The 19,411-nt window shown below is 41.2% G+C and overlaps 1 protein-coding gene across 4 annotated transcripts in view; it reads right to left on the bottom strand.

Annotated features, from left to right (window-relative positions):
- The window catches only part of TIAM2 (TIAM Rac1 associated GEF 2), a 92,267-nt gene that overhangs the window by 33,334 nt on the left and 39,522 nt on the right, over positions 1-19,411 (bottom strand). For all 4 annotated transcript variants that reach the window (XM_086461120.1, XM_086461121.1, XM_086461122.1 and 1 more), the window contains one exon: positions 18,532-18,792. In XM_086461120.1, coding sequence (XP_086317246.1) covers positions 18,532-18,792 — 261 coding nt within the window. The remainder of the gene's footprint in view (positions 1-18,531; positions 18,793-19,411) is intronic.

The raw sequence follows: 19,411 nt of genomic DNA, 5'->3' as shown, positions 1-19,411 counted from the left end.
CCAATTTTACTAAGTTTGGACTCCACATACATAGTAGCTGGCACAATGCAAAAAACAGAGGAGGCCCTACCCTGCTCTACTTACTAACAGACTGTAGCTTTCAATAACATTTATGCACAAACTTGAAATCTATCCAGCAATGCTGAACATTCATATAGAATCACAGAATGGTTTGGGTTGGAAGGGACCTTAAACACCATCTAGTTCCAACCCCCCTGCCATGGGCAGGGACACCTTCCACTGCACCAGGTTGCTCAAAGCCCCATCCAACCTGGCCTTGAACACTGCCAGGGAGGGGCAGCCACAGCTTCTCTGGGCAACCTGTTCCGGTGTCTCACCACCCTCATAGTAAAAAGCTTCTTCCTCACGTCTAAGCTAAATCTCCCCTCTTTCAGTTTGAAACCGTTACCCCTCATCCTATCACTTCACTCCCTGACCAAGAGTCCCTCCCCACCTCTCCTGCAGGCCCCCTATAAGGTCTCCCAGAGCCTTCTCCTCTCCAGGCTGAACAATCCCAACTCTCTCAGCCTGTTCTCATAGGGGAGGTGCTCCAGCCCGCTGATCATCTTCATGGTCCTTCTCTGGACCTGCTTGAGCAGGTCCATGTCTTCCTTAACACTGGGGGTGCCAGAGCTGGACGCAGCACTGCAGGTGGGGTCTCACAAGAGCAGAGCAGAGTGGGAGAATCAGCTCCCTCGACCTGCTGGCCACATTTCTCTTGCAGCCCAGGATGGAATTGGCCTTCTGGGCTGCAAGTGCACATTGCTGGCTCATATCCAGTCTTTCATCCACCAAAACCCCCAAGTCCTTCTCCCCAGGGCTGCTCTCGATCCACTCATCGCCCAACCTGTATTTGTGCTTGGGATTGCCCCGATCCAGGTGCAGGACCTTGCACTTGGCCTTGTTGAACTTCATGAGGTTTGCATGACGTTTTTTCTCTCTACATTTCCTCAATTGTCTGCTTAAAATCTGCAGAGATGTTTACATGGGAATTCTAATTAAAACTCTTACATGTGAAGAAGTGATTTTTGATCTGCAGTATTATAAATCCAAGTAGCTGAAAATCGTAAAGAAGCCAACGTAAAAATAATGATGATTTTTAGCAACCTCAAACGATAAAATAGTAATAAAATGAAGGATTTTTTTTTAATTTGCTGCTTTGTTTTCTAGTCTTTAAGCCTCTAGGGTATAATTCACACCACATTACCACATTTTCAAACTCTTTCTCAACACCTACAAATGCTGGAGATCTATTTTTAAGTGAAAGCTGAGATACTCATTTAATCACTGACTCCAGCAACTGAGGTGGTAATTAAAACCAAAATACACTCATCTGCTGTAAAATCATGAGAGGTAGCAATAATGAAAATGTGAAGGACAAGAGTATCTCTCCACCTGGGTGGTGGTGGTGTTGTCCTGTCCCTGCAGAGCAGGACCAGCTCCTCTCAGAAAGGATTGATCAACATGGACTGAAGTAGGGAGGGAAACAAGAAAAAAAAAAACAAAAAAAAAAAAAAAACAAAAAACCCACAAGAATTTTAGGCCCAAAACAGCACCTTATAGACCATGAGGAGCCTTCTCGGGAATCCAAAACATGGCAGACAGACTCCACAGGAAAGCCAGAGAGAAAGATGCAAATAACGCATCATGATGTCATCTTGATACTTTATTTTCCCACATGCTATTAAGGTGTCTATGCCAAGCTTAGCATCAAGGCTGACACTTTCCACCCAGATGCCAAGGACTTGACTACTCCGTCGTTTCCCTATCCCTGCAGAACCAAGGTCCCATCTCTTTTCTCCCCACAAGCTTTTTTACCTTTTCCTCCTGGAGTCAAGTGCGGCTCCTGATATCTCAGAGCCTATATAACACGCAATACTCCAAGAGTTACTACCTTTGCAGAATGAACATATTTTACACAACTCCACCAAACAGCCACTCATCTTCTTTAAGGACTTAACAAGGAGACTGTCTTGTCTATTTATTTCATCATGCTTTTACCCCTCTTCCTCCACTGAGATCAAATAATTTTCTCCCACCCTCTGAACTTCTAAATTATGAGTCTTTCTTCTGTATATGGGTGCACATGAATGCCCACTGACTTCCACCACTGTCAACTCCTGAGTATACAAAAGGTAAGACAACCCCTAAAACCTGAACTGACTTCTAAATAACATTTTCTTGGGGGTGAGGCTATGCCAAGGATATTATTTCCCATTGTTTCCCTGTTGTGCTCTTACTTACCTTCTGGGTTTTAATGCACTTCTCCCCCACACCTACAAATAACACCTGAGATAGATGTTGCAGTGGCATAAAGGATCTAGAGGTTGATCTCATGTAGCTCTCTAATGAGAAAAAAAAACTATGTCCTTTCCCTGATTTTACAAAGTGACCATTAAATATATTTGTCCTTTAGAAAACAGGAAGTAAAACTAACCTACGCAAGCAATGAAGAGAAAACATAAATGTAGGAAGAGGAAAATAAGGTAAAACAATCAGCAGGCGACAAGAACAACAACAACAGAAGAAACCAGGATAACAACAGTCAAAGTAGGCAAACAGAGTATTATAACACTTTGTCCAGATGATCTATCTTTTCCTCCCTTCATCCTCATCTTTGTTCTTCCTTTGGAGTCTACAGGACTGTCAGAGGGAGATCTATATAGTCTTGCCCATTTTTATAGCATTTGCTATTGGCAGAATGTGTTGCCAATAGGGGTTAGGGTAAGCAACAGTAAATGATTTTTAAATAGTAAAAACTAAAAAAATTTACACGGAAAGGATCCAAGATGAAAAAGGACATCCTACTGCATGTTGTATGCTGAACTAACAAGAGGAGGGAAGGAAGGAAGGATGTATGGCTTGTTGATCAGTTTAGCATCCATATCCTGTCTCCCTTTCCTTCTTTTACTGTGGAAGCAGACTTCCTTTGGATCTGCTCCTACAAACCATCAAACTATTCCCAAAGAGCATAGAAGTGTCAACATCAGCTGCATAGCTGAAAAAAAACCAAACCAAACAAATCAAGGGGCAAAGAAAATGAGTATTACCTTAGAGAATGGGTAATTTCAAATGCAAAGCCTAAGGACATAAACACAGCAGCAAGTTTAATATTGAAATTCTCTCTACTTCTAGTACTAAATGGAAGGGGAGTAACAAGCCAAACCATACAAAAATATTTTCTTTAAACATTCAAATTTGGATTTAGCTCTACAATGGGATTCATATTAACAAAGGCATTCAAAAGTAGTAATATAAAACTGTTATCTCACAGGCTGGGTAACCACTATACTTTCAGTCAAAACTAGTAATAAAACTGTAAAGTATGCACAGAATTAAGAGAAATGTTACAGCTGTGTGAGTACAAAATTGTTCCAGCATATAATGTTCTAGATCTTTGCTGGGAATGAGCACCACGAAGTATGCAAGCAGATACATGTTCCTAAAAAACACCCAAACATGAGGTCAAATCAGCACTTCCTCGCAGTTTATTTATTTTTATTAATATTGTTATTGTAAAAAAAGCTATCTCTAATGTTACTTACCTTAACACAATTGCATTATAAAGAGAACGTGGACTACTTTGCTGGAAGCATTGTTTGAGAGGCTTTCCAGCATAGTAATGGTGAGTATACCATGACTAAGTCTGCCTATACAACTCCATTACAGTAGTACATTGGATTTATTCTATTGACATACTTGTGATAAACCTGTCTGGAAGAAAAAAGGGACTGATAATATTGAGTTAAATCTTTTGACACACATGGCGAGTTAAATGTGTATCACTTCCATCTGGGAAAGACAGGAACCACTTAAGCAGATAGTTTCTTCTGATCTAGCAAACAGGAGTGTCTCCAGACACTAAAATACAAAAACAGTGTGGTGTGTTGACCCTGGCTGGATGCCAGGTGCCCACCAAAGCCACTCTATCACTCCCCTTCCTCAGCTGGATAGGGAAGAGGAAATATAATGAAAGGCTCATGGGTCAAGATAAGGACAGGGATAGATCACTCAGCAATTATTGTCACGGGCAAAACAGACTCAACTTGGGGAAATTAGTTCAAATTATTACCAATCAAATCGGAGTACAACAACGAGGAACAAACCCCCAATCTTAACACCTTCCCCCCACCCCTCCCTTCTTCCCAGGTTTAACTTTATTTCCGATTTCTCTACCTTCTCCCCTCAGCAGCACAGGGGGATGGGGAATGGGGGTTGGGGTCAGTTCATCACATGTTGTTTCTACCACTCCTCCCTCCTCAGAGGGAGGACTCCTCACACACTTCCCCTGCTCCAGTGTGGGGTCCCTCCCACAGGAGACAACCCTTTATGAACTTGACCAAGATGAGTCCTTCCCACAGTTTGCAGTTCTTCACAAACTGCTCCAGTGTGGGTCCCTTCCACCGGGTGCAGTCCTTCAGGAACAGATTGCTCCAGTGTGGGTCCCCCACGGGGTCACAAGTCCTGCCAGCAAACCCACTCCAGTGTGGGCTCCTCTCTCCATGGGGCCACAGGTCTTGCCAGGAGCCTGCTCCAGTGCAGGCTTCCCATGGGTTCAGGCATCCACCTGCTCTGGTGTGGGGTCCTCCATGGGCTGCAGGTGGATATCTGCTCCACCATTAACCTCCATGGGCTGCAGGGGGACAGCCTGCCTCACCGTGGTCTTCACCATGGGCTGCAGGGGAATCTCTGTTTTGGTGCCTGGAGCACCTCCTCCCCCTTCTTCTTCACTGACCTTGCTGTCTGCAGAGCTGTTTCTCACATATTCTCACTCCTCGTCATCTGCAATCACACAGGTTTTTTCCCTCTTCTTAAATACGTTATCACAGAGGTGCTACCACCATCGCTGATGGGCTCAGCCTTGGCCAGCAGCGGGTCTGTCTTGCAGCCAACTGGCATTGGCTCTATCGACATAGGAGAAGCTTCTAGCAGCTTCTCACAGAAGCTATGACCCCCCCCCCCCACCATTCCCACGCAAACCAAATACAGTCAGCTTGTTGCAAACAAGAAGAGTAGCAACCTCAGAGAAATGCTAAAATTCTCAGAAAAGCAGAGCGGGAAAATGCCATTATGTGAAAAGCTTAACTACATCATATGAAATACATACCAAACTTTTTGCTTGGCTTCTAGCAATGAACGACCAAGTACTAAGAACCTGCTCAGCACCTTCAGCTGCCAACAGCATCACCAAAGAAGAATGCTATTACTCCTGCAGTGTTGTGTCTTGCTGGCAGGCAGATACGTGAATCACAACCATTTGAGAGAAATTATAATGTAACCACTAAAAACTGAAAGAAAGCATACTTCCTAAGTCATGCTCCTCACCATTCATCATTCAATTAGAAGTAGGCACAGAGCACACAGATGGGACAGTTGGTGAGAAAAACAAACACATACAATATATCCAAGAGCTCTGTACGCCTACAGGAACGTCTATTTCCACATCGCTGCAGTGATATACATACAAGTGGTCAATATAGAAGTCAACCACATGTTTGTGAGCAGTGAGGTATAACGGAAACACATCCTCTAGCAGATGTGTGAGACAATAATAATCTGTGCTACAATCCCAGCCAAGAAACCAAAGGAAATCAACTGGAAAACATCAACATCGACCATCCGGCAGTTCATTTACCATAAAGAAGCCATCAACAAACGCAAATGTTATTTATCTTTTTTTTTTTTTCTGTTTAATTAAAGAAGAAGCTTTAATTACTTTCTAGTCAGTGCTGCTTCTACCATTTTAGCCTCTCACTGCAAAGATAAAATTACTGTGAGGAAAAAGTAGGAAGTGAGGATTCTGTTTCTTTTATAATTATTTTTTTCATAATACTTCAGCACTTGTTCTGAATTAGATTTTCTCACCAATTTCAAAAAATGCCAAATAATCATCACAAGCATGTCAAGTGTTACCAAATGTCAAGCACTATGTAGGTGGTGTAACCACCTCCTTTTTCAAACTACAGCAAGAGGGTGTGTTTCCACCTGCCACTCTACTGACAACAATAAATTGAACAAAAAATACTTTCTAGCTCTACACAAGAAGACAACACAGGTAAATTAAATGTACTCAGTCTCTCACTCCAAGACAAACTAAGACCACTGCAGGGCATCATTTTCAGATATAGCGGGAGCAGCAGTTCTGTGCATCACTTGATAACTATCCTCAGCAAGTAAAGAAGCACTCTGACAGGTACAGGCAGTCCTGACCTTGGTAAAAAAAGAGTGACTACACCAATATGGAAAATAGGGTTTCCATCCTGCAACATTTCTGAGATTGCAAAAACAGTTTGCTTTGTATCAGAATGAAACCATGTCCTTTTACATGATGCTATTTTATTTTTGCCAAAACGCTGAGAAAGAGACACCACAGAGCAAAAAGAAGTAGCTTGACACCGGAATATCCATTCATGATGTAGCACAGAGAGACAAAATCTCTTGCTCTGCCAGGCAAAGAAACTGAACCTGGATCTGTCTCAGCTAAGGCAAGATGTTTGATTAATAGCTGGTACATGTGAGTCCTTCCTGGTATCCACAACTCCACCTGATTCACTTACCATTTCACCAAACATTCACTGCAGCAAATAGATTCAGACTCTAAAACTCATGGTAAAACTAGTCCCAGAGGACGTGATTGACCCAGGCTGAAATCTGTTTGTCCTCAACAGGGAAGAGTGAGGCAGGATAGCAATTAATGACAAGAAAATTACTATGATCATTCTATGTCTCAGGTGGGTGCAAACGGAGTTGCACTCATGCAACTCAGCAGAGGATTAAACTTTCTTTAGCTCTCAACATTTAAAACCCGGCATATGAAATTGAAACTCAAGAGCAAGGAGCTTAATAAATGATTTAGCTGATGATGTGGAAAAGAGGACAATCTATGCAGCTGGTGAATAACAAGCAACAGCTACGTTTAAAGAAGGAATGTTAGGGAAACGTAATGTAAGAACTATAGAACTGTGACCTACATAGTAACCTAAGGCTTTCACAATCGATTCAAGGAAAGAAAAATTAAAAATGTGGAGATAAATGGAAAGTTATATACATACAGTATGGATAAACAAACTGCATCAAACTAACCTGACACTTGCCTTTGATAAAAGATGTTTTCAAAGACAACATAGGATAAATCCAACCTTCTAGAAACTTAGTTTTAAAAAATAAAAGATCAAAATAAACTTTTGTAATATCCCAAGGGAAATTATTAGCTACAATGAAAAGGACAGGAATTAAAACAAAGCAGAACTGGCTAGCAGATAAGATAACAATAGATGGCTCTGAATTAACTTCTAGGCATGGGAGAGGCTAACAGTAGATTTTGTCCAAGGTGGGTTTGGGGACCAGTTTTACTTGATATTTTCATTATTTGTCTAAGCAAAGAAAGTACAATTAGAAATACTCTGATTAAATACTCTAATCATTCAAAGTTAATACACAGCATTAATTAAGAGCATGACTGGCGATGCATAAAGGAGATGCAGGATGACCCTGAAGATGGAGCCACAGTCCCAGAATGAAATCGTATAGAACAAAGTTTCAGGGACCAGTAAGAACAATTCCTTTTATAAACTGTGGCTCATCAGTTGGAAACATGAAAGGAAAAAAAGTGTGAAAGTGTGGAGAAGGGGTTAACAACACATAGTTGTGAGACGGAGCTATTTAAGCAACGGTCAAGGGCAGCAGATACTGGTCAGTTATAACATTGGCCAGGAATATGTCTATGCTGGCAATTAGAAGACTGACTTTCAACCATCACATGAACAAATTTCTGGAACAGGCTTACCTGGGAACAAAGAATGCAAACAGTCTATCCTATTTTAAAATGGAATATGATAAATGTATCAATAGGGTTGTTGAAAGCATGGACTAGCAGAGGACTGGACTCAACGGAGTCTGGAAATTCCTTCCCATCCTAGGTTCCTCTGTCACCAACGTAGCAAAAATACTACACAGGTGCCTAAATACAGCTGCACAGCCAAACAGATGGCCAGAAGCCTCTGTCTGTTCACAAGACAAAGCACAAGAAATATTTTAAGTTTCATTAGTGCTGGTGTGTAAAGATTCTGGCAAAGAGTGTTTATGACTAAGAGAATGCTTATATCACAAGTGCGCATTGGTGAAGAAGCTCCGACAGTTGTCCTGCACCCCAGTCACTTGCTGATTCCAGCTCAGATGTTCATTATTAACTCCAGTTGTTACTCTGCTACAAACCGATCTTTCTCTTGTTTGTAGTTCTCTGGCACTTGAGAGGGAAATAGGGCTCTCATTTCCCACCCTCTCTGCTGCAGTTTTTAATCTGCTGTAGTTAGATGCTTCAGATATGGCAACACACACACACACACACAGAGCTTCACGCTACTATGATGGGCTTGGTCTAGTCTGTAAAAAACAGATACCTTGACGTTAGATCAGAGCAATTGACAACATTTTTAAACACTAATACTGCCTAGTGATTTCAGATAGATGTTGCAAAACAGCAATAAAGTGGGCATCAAATTATTTCTGAGAATAGTAATATGAATTGTAGCTTGAAAAAAATTAGGATCCATAATTATAAGGAATTATAGAAGGTCCACTATGAGAGAATGTATTCAATATTTTTAGTGATTCCCAAATGCTCTAGAAACTGCCATCAAAACACAATATGGCAAACCTTCAGCATGTAGGATATTCTCCTTCTCCCCGTTACAGAGAGTTTCCATAACAGGGCTGCGTGGTTTAGATGGAAACAAGATATCACATTTAGGTAATAAAGTTAAGCCAGGTTTATGGAAAGCTGCATTTTTCATTGTTGTGTGAATTCTCCAGGCTGATCAGTTAATTATGATAAGCTTGCAGTTCCCATATTCTTGTGGCCAATGTTACTATCAAGAGAAAAGTAAGCTTCCAAGAGAAGATACCAAGTATTTCCAAAATCCCTGGTGCAAATAATACTAAAGTCTGAGCCAACTCTCAGAAAGGTACAAAGCCTTGGTGGTCTTAATGCCTTCAGTCTTTCTGAAAAACAGGGAGTGGTAGGTGAAGCATTCCAGAATTGCCTGGAGAAGAGAAATATCAGTGCAGTGAACTCTAAAAATGCTCCCTTGGAGACTAGTACTCATAACTTCAGTTAAACGGTTCAGCCTGGCAGGTAGCACGCATGTGCTTATTTCTGTTGGTTCGATACAACTGAATATATTTCAGGTTTTCAACTGTATATTTACTCTTTTGTAATGAAGTTAAAAAATCGGTATGTAAGCATTTCCCTCTGTATCCTTTTCTGTTCTGAAAGACTTCAAGAAATAACTTTCAAAAAGCAACAGTTTATCCAAAGGAATGTATTGAATGGCTTTCAAGAGACATTCTCACAAACTCTGTTAAAGAAGGCATCCAAGTTTCACCAGAAAGATATGAAGGATTCTGAGTTCACTAGTTCAGTTATGAATAACTTGCATGTCCTGTTTATGTGAGGATGAGACCTTTCAGTTCTTTGGCTCATGTTATCCCCTGGGATCAGCATGGAAGGGGCACCCAGCAGCTGGCATCCAGGACAGAGCCCATGAAATCTCTGCAGCCCTTGAAATTTCTGTCTAGGTTGCAAAGAGCACATTAACTGTGGTCAGGAAACAGAAAAGCAAGAGAGTTCTGGGAGGAGAAAACAAACTCCCATGCAAGATTCATTAACTGTCCCACAATGGCCATTTGCACTGAAGAAATTGCTAGTAAATGTGAGGAGGGTCTAGAAGATGAGGTGCAGGAATAGGTAGGTTTACTAAAGCTGTGATACAAGTGGATACTGGAGTTGCTCCAGGATTTCCATCATGAAGTCCCAGGTCTGGAAACATCAAGAAGTGTTTGGAGGCATACAGTTCTTCAAGACCTTCATACAAAAGCAGGTTTTTTTCCTCTAAAGCCTCTTTGGCCAGAGAAGGATGATTACAAAGTTGGTGATAAGTCAGCTGAAAAAAATTCAGAGCCCGTAACACAAGAATCGTCCACTGCAAGTGACATGCAAAGAGCCAATTTCCACCTAGAATAAGTGCACTGACAGGTCCTATTTTACCTCAAGCTGTTGATCTATTTCCTCTATGTGTCACAGCAGCAAATAAATAAATAATTAAAATTTTTGGACTCATGTTCTACCAGTTCAAACCTCAACATATGAAAAACGGCTGCTAAACACTGACCTTACTCATGAGTAGTTTTTACAGCCACATTTGATTCTAGACTAAAAGCTGTCTACAGGTAGCTTCTGTACTAAGGAAACACATCTGAGAGAAGGTCAGTATGTTGCAGCCACAGATGAGAAACGTCCGCTGAAACACATCATATCCTCCGCCACTTTAAGCTGAAAGCCAAAGAAATTTGATTCACTTTTCATCTTCATTGGGGTTCTCTACAAATCTGGGCAAACAATTGAGGTACTATGGACCCTAAGTGCAGATTCTTATTAATCTCCAATTAAGTTTTCCAGAATTATGTGAATGTTAGCTCATTTCAGTAATTTTAACTGGCACTTATGTACTTTTATGTACGTAACTATTGCACAGTGCCAGTTCAGTTGTTTCCCCACAGCTAGTACTCACAGGCAAGTATTACTACTTAAGCATTCGCACTCCAGTGCTGGAGTAAATTCAAAACAATTTGTGGGCAGTAGCTGTGTTTATTAACTGTACAGGGGTTTACAGCTTTCACGCTGCTTTAACCAACAGTTAAAGAGACAGCAAAATGCTAAATTTATTACCAATTTAAAAACTCCTTTCTCTTTTTGCCTAAGAAATTTTCAAGTTCTTCTCAAAGCCTTTGACCTAACTTCAGATACCAACTAGCTCAAATTCTCATTACTAAATTAACGTGACTTGAGTCTACTAATACAACTACCTTCAGTTTCTAGAAAACTAAAACTAAACTTGTTAGAGAAACACAAATAAAATGCACTGGATTTTAATAATTTGGAAGTTTTTTAATCTCTGCAAGATAATTTGGCTTTTATCATTTCTTGTTGTCCTAGACATCTTGTAATCTATTTTTGGAACTGTCTGGAAGGTACGTTCTCAGCTTAGCTTCAAGGTGGTAACAACTGACTCTTTGGCGTAGCTAGAAATTTCAGTCGGGAATCCATTCAGGATGTTAAAACTGGAAAGAAAATTACCATACAGCTGTCATAACATCCGTCTTCCTAGATAGGGCTCTTAAACACAGAATTATTAGATGCCTATCACTGACAAGACTAATTGTAACCCAACGAGACATGCAATTATGGGCTAGACAAGAAGGTTTCCTTCATGGGCCCTCTCATCCATATGTTTTGGCTTCAGGGAGCAAACTATGAAATGTCAGAAGGCGCTCTATATGCTTCCTGAAAGACAATACAACCAGGCTGCTTCTTTTTGCAGATCTGATACTGCCTAGACAAAGAGAAACTCATATTTCTGGCCTGGGTCTGAAATGCTCAAGCAGGACAAGTCTCTCTCCTCTGTTCTCATCCTTCAGTGAAGAAAATGACGTTTCTTCTGCTTTAAACACTTCACATTTTCATGTTTAGAAAAAGCCAGTATTTTCATGCAATTATTCTTGTATCGTACAGCTTGCTTAAGACATGTTGGACCACATGCTGAACAGTGGCTTTGCTCCAGTTAGCCACCTACTTCTGCAAGTGTGCCCTTCTGTAGGCTGCTTTATGCTCTCTTTTATTTTTTTTATTTTTTTTTGTTTGTTTCCTAAATATCTGCAGAAACATCCATTTTGGAGCAGAGTCCTTTAGACCCCTTGGGAGTTTCCTTTGTTGGTTAACTGTTCATCGTGAAGCAAAGTAATTTGACTCATTTGCTAATTCAGTAATCAATAGGAGATACAAATTAGCAACATAATAGGAAATAGCTGCCTGCACTTCTGTAGCAATGCCTGATTAGCCACTGCATGTCAATGGTACATTTTCATAGGGTTATTTAACTTTCTAAACTTTCTCTGTCCAAGTATCTGCCAGTTAGACAACTGTTCAGGCTTTTCAGTTTTAAGTTTAACACTTCACAGTGGCCTCTCAAATTCTTACCTAAATATATTCATTTCCCAAGTGCTTAACAAATGCCGCCTAAGATACAGTCTGACTGGAAGCCTGTGTTAGCCATAGCTAGTGCGTCACCCTTCTATTCCAGTTCAACAACTGGAGACGTGTGACTGCAGTACAGAGGAGGAAGACATAGCAAAGCCCATGTTGGGTGGCCACCATCCTCCACAAGTATTAGCAAAGGCAGCAGCCCACTGCTGCCATCAGGTCTTCCAGGCTGGGACTGCTGGACATGCAGGGGTGCTGTCAGTGGCTCGTCTCCTGGTTTCTGCTGCTCACATGGGATTGCTCACATGGGATGGCTTTGGCCATTCTCAGAGGTCATTTGCACCAAGGAGAGCTATAAAGCAAATGGAGCTGGCCTTGACCAGGTATATCACCAAGTATATCACCTCAGTGGTACATTTTCTTCTCCATCTCAGACTTAATAGCCTCAAAGTATGAAAACAGAAAGGAAAAAGGGGAAAAAAATAAGTGAGTTACTCAATAGTTTAGCAAGAATTTGTGGCTAGCTTAGACAGTTTTTGTGATTACTCAATCTGCCTTACCTCTGTGAAACAGAGAACATCTGCTGTTCGATATGTCTATAAGTGAACGTCTCTAACTCCTTGATGTCCATATTGTCACTCTACAGAATTCAGTAGGATAGGCAATGTCATAATTTAACCCTAGATATTGTCACTGAGACAGAAGGTGCAGCTCCACAGGGTTTCATGGAGTTTACACCAGGAAAAAACATTTTGGTCCACTGACTTCACAGGGATTAAATCATAGCAGCATTTAGCAAAGCAGAACAGAATGCTCTTTCAGTAGAAAAGCACAACGAAGAGCATTTAAGGCTGTCCCATTTTATAGCATAATCTTTTAATTTGCAGTGTACACATCTAGCAGGAAGCCAACAGGACAGTTTGTCACGTGCTAGCAAGAGCTCATTAAACCACCACTCTTGGGAAACACTCTGTATTGCAAAACATGCAGTAAGCAATGAATGCTCCTATGGATTCAGCTTCTGAAGAGGCAAACACTTTCTTTCAATTAACCTCTACACTGCTACAGTCCCAGGTACTCTCAGGCCAGACCTAGTCTTTTCCCTGGGATCCACAAGAGCACAGGACAAAGACACTTGTGTTAACAGCACACAAACGGCTGGAATAGGACCCAACCTACCACGGTTGTCCAGGACTACTGCAGAAACACACCTCACCTCGGAGCTTGCTTTGATGAACAGCCAATGCATGTCCTATCACATCTATGTGGCTTCCTGCTGAAGTAAATTGGGTAATGAGTAAAAAAAAGAAAACCCAGCAGAGTCATCCATCTTCAGACAGATAAGCAGTCATGCTGCATAGACAACTACATGTCTATGTTAAAAAGAGGCACTGCTTTTCTAGTATGTTGCCTCACACCACACAAAACCACCAGATATCTGGTATTAGATCCACCAGGCAAGAGGAAGCGATGTGTGCAGACCTGCACAACTAACACAGATCTAACGAGACTGCGCGTGTCTTTTGGACTTGGAAAGCTAAGAAGCTGTATTCACCTCTTCTGAGCTCAAAATGAGTTTCCTGTGAAAGAACAAAAATAAATTTTATTCCTCACACATGCAGCCATGCCCTACAGTACAATGAAGAGAAAAAAACAGCAGCCAGGCAAACAAACAGGACCTGATCTGGGAAGAAGCAAAAGTAGAAGTTATTTCAGGAAAGTTTTTCAGTTAAGTTTTAGTTTTACTTTTGTTTATGAAATGTTTTGAATGTTACATTAAAAGACGCTTACAAAATGCTTTAAAAACTATGGGCAAACAGCAACAAGTAGAGCCATCCAAGCCGGTGGTCCTGGCACAGCACCCAGCTGCTGGATGCTACAGACACATCCTCCTGACTTTATCTCTTTTCTTAAGAGGTACATACAGATATTTCTGATATTCAGGCTGGGTTGGAGCTGGAAGAGGATGCAGGGAGTACTACCGGGAGAGGTGTGCGCAGTGACATGCAAACAGCCAGCTGGCTGCAGAGCCAACATCTGCCTCTTTTCCTCCCTCAACTTGGCGTTATCTGACGAAGCTGAATGGAGCAAAGTTTTCTGGAGAAGCTGTGAGTTGCAATTATGCTTTATAAAGCATTTATAGTGAATTCATTTATAGTGAAGCGTATTTGAAACAGAAAGTACCTTGGAATTGATCCAAACCAATCATTATTATGACCACATTTTAAAAAAAGAATTTAGTCATATCAAAATTAAACTTGTGGCCAACTGATGTGCTTCGCTTCTGTGTGTGCTCACTAAGATTAAAACCAGAGGTGGCTCATGTTTTGGGAAACAGAAGAGACACTTCCCATGTGAGGGTTCAAACCACTGATCCTCCTCCCGAAGCAGTTACATTTTGCAAAAATACCTCAATGCTTAGAAAATCAGGAGCTGAAATGTCATTTCTCCTCTCCAGCACACATCCCAGCTACTTGTCAAACAGCACGAGGCCTGACTCTCTCTCTGACTCCAGCCATACTTTAGACAATGTGAAATAGCTTCAGCAGCAGCGACTCAAACCAGTGTGTCCCAGACTACACTGCTGCCCGGGGATCAGCACGAGAGGTGGGAAAGCAGAGGGCAAAACCCATACTCCGAAATGGCTAGAGAGGTGCTCTGCGGGAAGGTCAGCTGAAAGAAAGCTCGCTGCCTCTTACAGTAACTCTCCTTGCAACCAGGTCTCCCCAGGCACCTGCCTGCTCGCTGCTCCTCCTTCTCCTGCTTACCTGGCTCTGGCCCTTGTCACACCTCTGCACCCGCCGGTTCAAGTCACTGAGTTTGCAGAGGGGGGCTGGAAAGAATGTTTTCTCCTTAATAAGCTTCATCAAGGGCTCCAGCAAGTGCTGTTGTCAGCACAGGGGCCGGATGAGTGCTATTGCGCTGGAAGGGAGGGCTAAGGCGGTGCAGGGGAAGAGGAGGAGGAGGAGCAAGCCTCCCCCTTGTCAGCAGCACCCAAGCCTTCTTCACCACGCCTGGGACCACATCTCTACAAAGATGGGCCAGACAGGAACTCAGACCCTGCAGAGAAAGTAAGTGCCCTACCCCAAAGATGAGGAGTACAATGGGGAGCAAAGGAACAGAATGTTTTTTTTGGTTTTTTTTTTTTTTTTAAATGGTGTCTTTCCCATCTAGCTCTTTAACCCTCCAGATTAAAGTGTTTCTTCATAGAAACTTGTTAAAGCATATCCAAACTGCCATCCCCCACTTTTTCTTTCTTTTTCACCTCTCCTTTTAATCAGAGAGCTCTATTTACAAATTAGGGTTGTTTTCAACAGTGTCAGCTAACCAGAAATGACAGGTTTTTTGGCAAAAACCCACTTGCTGGGGAAAAAAAAATAGCCCAACTCTGACAGCAACTCACATACTGCAATGGGTTTTCACACCTACTAATGCTTCTACCTCCTGCCTCAGCACTCTATAGATATACCATTAACCCACACGGGTTGTCCTAAATATACAATTTGCAATTCTCGTGCCTTCTCGTTTATTCCTCAAATATCCATGCCATCTTAAGATGAGGCACATTTTTCCTCCACAGTTGTAAGAATTCCAGTCCAATTCCTTCGGTTTTTTTAATTCTACACAAATATTTGTTTGATTTCCTTAGCACTGGAGGCTGGAACAAATTTACTTGCTCTGTTACTTGGTTTTCCACATTTATGAGTGTATTTTTTAAAAGCATTTAATCTCATTTCTTTTCCAGGATAAGCTTATTACTAGCCAAGCAGCTAAGCAGCAAGAACATAGTGTTGCCATGTGAGAGATCAAATGATGTGACCACAGCAGGTCCAAAATACAGCTACAAGGGTACAGCAACCTCTTGAAGAAAATGAATCACACTCACAGAAAATTCCCTGGGAATGATTTTTAGGAGTGGCAGAGTTAGTGGCTTTGGAGAAAGTCAATCACTTCCCTTCTGTAAAGTAAAGGCTGCCAAAGTTTGCAACGAGGTATAATTGAGTATCCTCAACATAGCAGAGTATGTAGGAAAAGGTATTCATCAGAGTTATACTAAGCAGTTACAAAACTGCAAACAAATGTGGACAAACTATTACCATCCAAGTTATGTGAAGCCAGTGATTGAAAGTAAATTCTGTTTTGCTTTTGTGTGGTGGTTGTCACCAAGCACCAGGCAGGGTATTACTGCGTGGCTTAGTGCTGAAAATTTCCATTTTCCAAGCACCTTATTAATTTCAGCTCATTAATCCTCATAGTACTCTAAAAAATATAAATAGTGTTAGTTAATTTTTAAAAACCAGGGAGGTGACAGCAGAAACATTAAAGTTTTTAACTCTAGGTATGTAAATTGAGCCAAATGGTGCTTGATTTTTGAAAGAGGTCCCCCTCCACTGGCACTAACTGACATTCAAAGGCGCTACCTTGGAAGAACAGGCTCAACGTGGACAAGCAAACGTCAGAAACTATTTTTGAAAACCGTGTTCTTAAGAGTGGCTCTACCAAAGGAGACAGAACAGTATTAAACACTGGATATGAATTTCAGAGTCTTCGGCCTCCAAATCCCTGATTGGATCATTAAATAACCCCCCTTCTTATCAAAAAATCTTACTCAATTCCTAAGTGAGTAACAGGACATAGAACGGTTAAACCCTCTATGATTATCTATTAAATCAAAGTAATGCCATTTTCTTCCATTTCCATTTGAGCCCAAACAGGTGATCAGACACTAAGCACTGAATTCAATAAACATGAAAGTCCTCCTCACAAAGCTTAATTTAGAACTATTTGTTCCCTTTCAGAATGAAATAAATCTTTCTTAGCTTCTTTTAAGCAGAAAAGCAAATATACTATGTCCTTTTATCCACTAGTGCTTCGAGTGTAATACATACTCCAGTAATTTCCTATTATAATGCAATATTTGCACAGGTTGCAAATTTATCCCGGAGGAATGAGGAATCTAGTGAATGGTCACATACATTTATTATACTGAATACTCCAGGTAATGCTGGCCTATAATATCAAGGCAACAAGCTGAATGATAGCCCTGTATAATTATGTAATTAATTAGCTCTATCATAATTTTTGTTTTATGACACTAACTTTTATGTGCCACTAGTCAATTTAATGGCATTTTAAATTGAAATAAGGCCCCTGAGAGAGATGCTACTTACTGTCTCACAAATCTTGTATTCAGATTTCTTTTAATTTCAAAAGATGACCTAATAAAATTGCTTTATAATTAAATCCATTCTAACAAGTTCTCCTATGTGATTCTTTTTCTTCTCCCATTTTTAATTACGAAAAAAAATTCCAATCAGAAAACACTTGCCACCGTAATTATATACAAAAATCAGCGATCCCTTTTTGTACCTCTTGCTGCTCTCCTTGCGCAGCAGTGCACCCTGGCTAGCTTTCCTGCAGAATTTTACTAGCATCCCCCAGAGGTGCAGCGAGGAAACTGCACCATTTACACTCAAAAAATGAGAGTTAAATTTACTTCCATCTTGTCTGAAAAATAGTCAAGGTGTGGGAAGGAAGGGGAGCAAATCCCCACATACTTTCTATTTCAGACAGGCGTTTATGAGTATTCTGGTACTGCAAGATGTATCTGTCATGTGAAGTAAGATCAGCTAAAGGAAGGGAAGGGTGACCACGGCTCTCCTCCACCCAGCGTGGCCGTGCTCCTCTACATGCCACCTCCTATTTCCAGCTGAAAAGGCAACCCAGCAATGATCATTGACACCTTCCTTGGGGCTGGGGGGGGCCGTGATGTCATCCAGGAGCAGTCCTTTCCATGTAGAGTTTTCTTCTCTGGCCAGTGCTCCTCATATGGAAACCCATCAAGATGTCACCCTGACACAGCACTGTTAGGATACGTCCTCCATTCAATGCTTAATACAGTGGTATTACATTGAGTAAGGAATGTGAGCAGGTAGTAGCAGAACAATCCCTATGAAAGCTACTTTCATAGGCTTTCTTCTACACAGTGAGCAGTTGTATCCAACAGGAACACAGTAGCATCATTGGGCGGGAGTAGAGCTAAAGGACTCCTTTCTGAGGTGATGATGATTATTGCATTTAAGGTACCTTCAATGTATGTGGTACTTCACCATATATAAAGCATAATAAACATAGAACAATAATTCTGCCTCTGAAAGCCGTCACATCATTTCAACCACTGATGCCTGGGAAATGGATGTATTGGAGGTACTCAAGACGTTACAGTTAAGAGAGAGCTTGATAATACTGGATGGTGCAGCCAAACAGATTAAAAGAATATCATTTCCCTGCAGAAACAATTATATTTTGTTCCACTTATACTTTCTAAAAAATAATAAAACTAACAGACAGATATAGAGCATAAATGGAACTTAAACAATTTGTACTGGGGCTTCTCACTAAGGCAAGCACAGAATTCTAAACATAATTGAGTTTTAAAAACCAGCAAGATTGGAAGTAAGGTGAAAGTAATTGAATGATTGTCAACCTCTTACCATTTGCTGTGTTCTTTTTGAAGTTATCTAGAAACTCTTCCAGGAGCTGTGACTGGTTTGGAGGGGGCAACAAACTCTTTGGGTCCCTGGAAATGTCGCCATCTGACCAGGATGCACATAAGGGCTGCTGGGTCCCATAATGGTTCATTCTCAGAGTGAGCATTACGTTTCTCTCTGAAAACAGTAACTCCATCTGCCTGAGATCAAGCTCAGACACAGTCTCTCCATTTATGCTCAGGATTTCATTGCCTACTCTGAGCCCTGGGAGTATGTGAAACGAAAGAAGAAAATAATTTTTTTTAAAAAGGGAATATAAAATGTAAAGGGTTACAAACCAAACCTTATGCTGCTTCACCTTTTATTTTTTTGGTTTTAATTCAAATAGCCTAATCCTACCGGAAGTCCATTAGAATCAATGGGAGCTTTATTTGTGCTATAATGATACAGATCAACCTCATGCTTACTCTGATAGGTCTTACACGTAGTACAGCAATTGAGTTGTTTCTCTCTAAAGATGCTACAGAATTTGGTGGGTGGGAGGACAGCACCACTTTCAAGAAGATTAGAACAGAGGCACCTCTCACGACTCTGATACTGTCAATGTACAGCACCCTAACACATATTTCATTATCTGGGCTAGAAGGCGGCACTAATCACACAGATCAAATCATTCATGCAAAACTGGAACAACAGCGGATGGAGTCTTTATCAGCTTTTCTATAAAACTGAACAGTGGCAACTGCTGCCTTTTAAGGTCAGCAACAAGCAAGCACTCATTACCCTCAGGTAGCAAATGAAACTCTCTGCCTCCACTTTTCTGGGTTTGTGTCTCTGTTTTTCAGAAAGCAGAAGTCATGTGATCCTGCTGTGTCAATGAAGA

This window comes from Leptosomus discolor, chromosome 2 (genome assembly GCF_034619465.1).
Source record: "Leptosomus discolor isolate bLepDis1 chromosome 2, bLepDis1.hap2, whole genome shotgun sequence".
NCBI lineage: Eukaryota > Metazoa > Chordata > Aves > Leptosomiformes > Leptosomidae > Leptosomus > Leptosomus discolor.
Note: the sequence above shows the minus strand (reverse complement) of the source record. Positions and strands in the feature narration are given on the sequence as shown.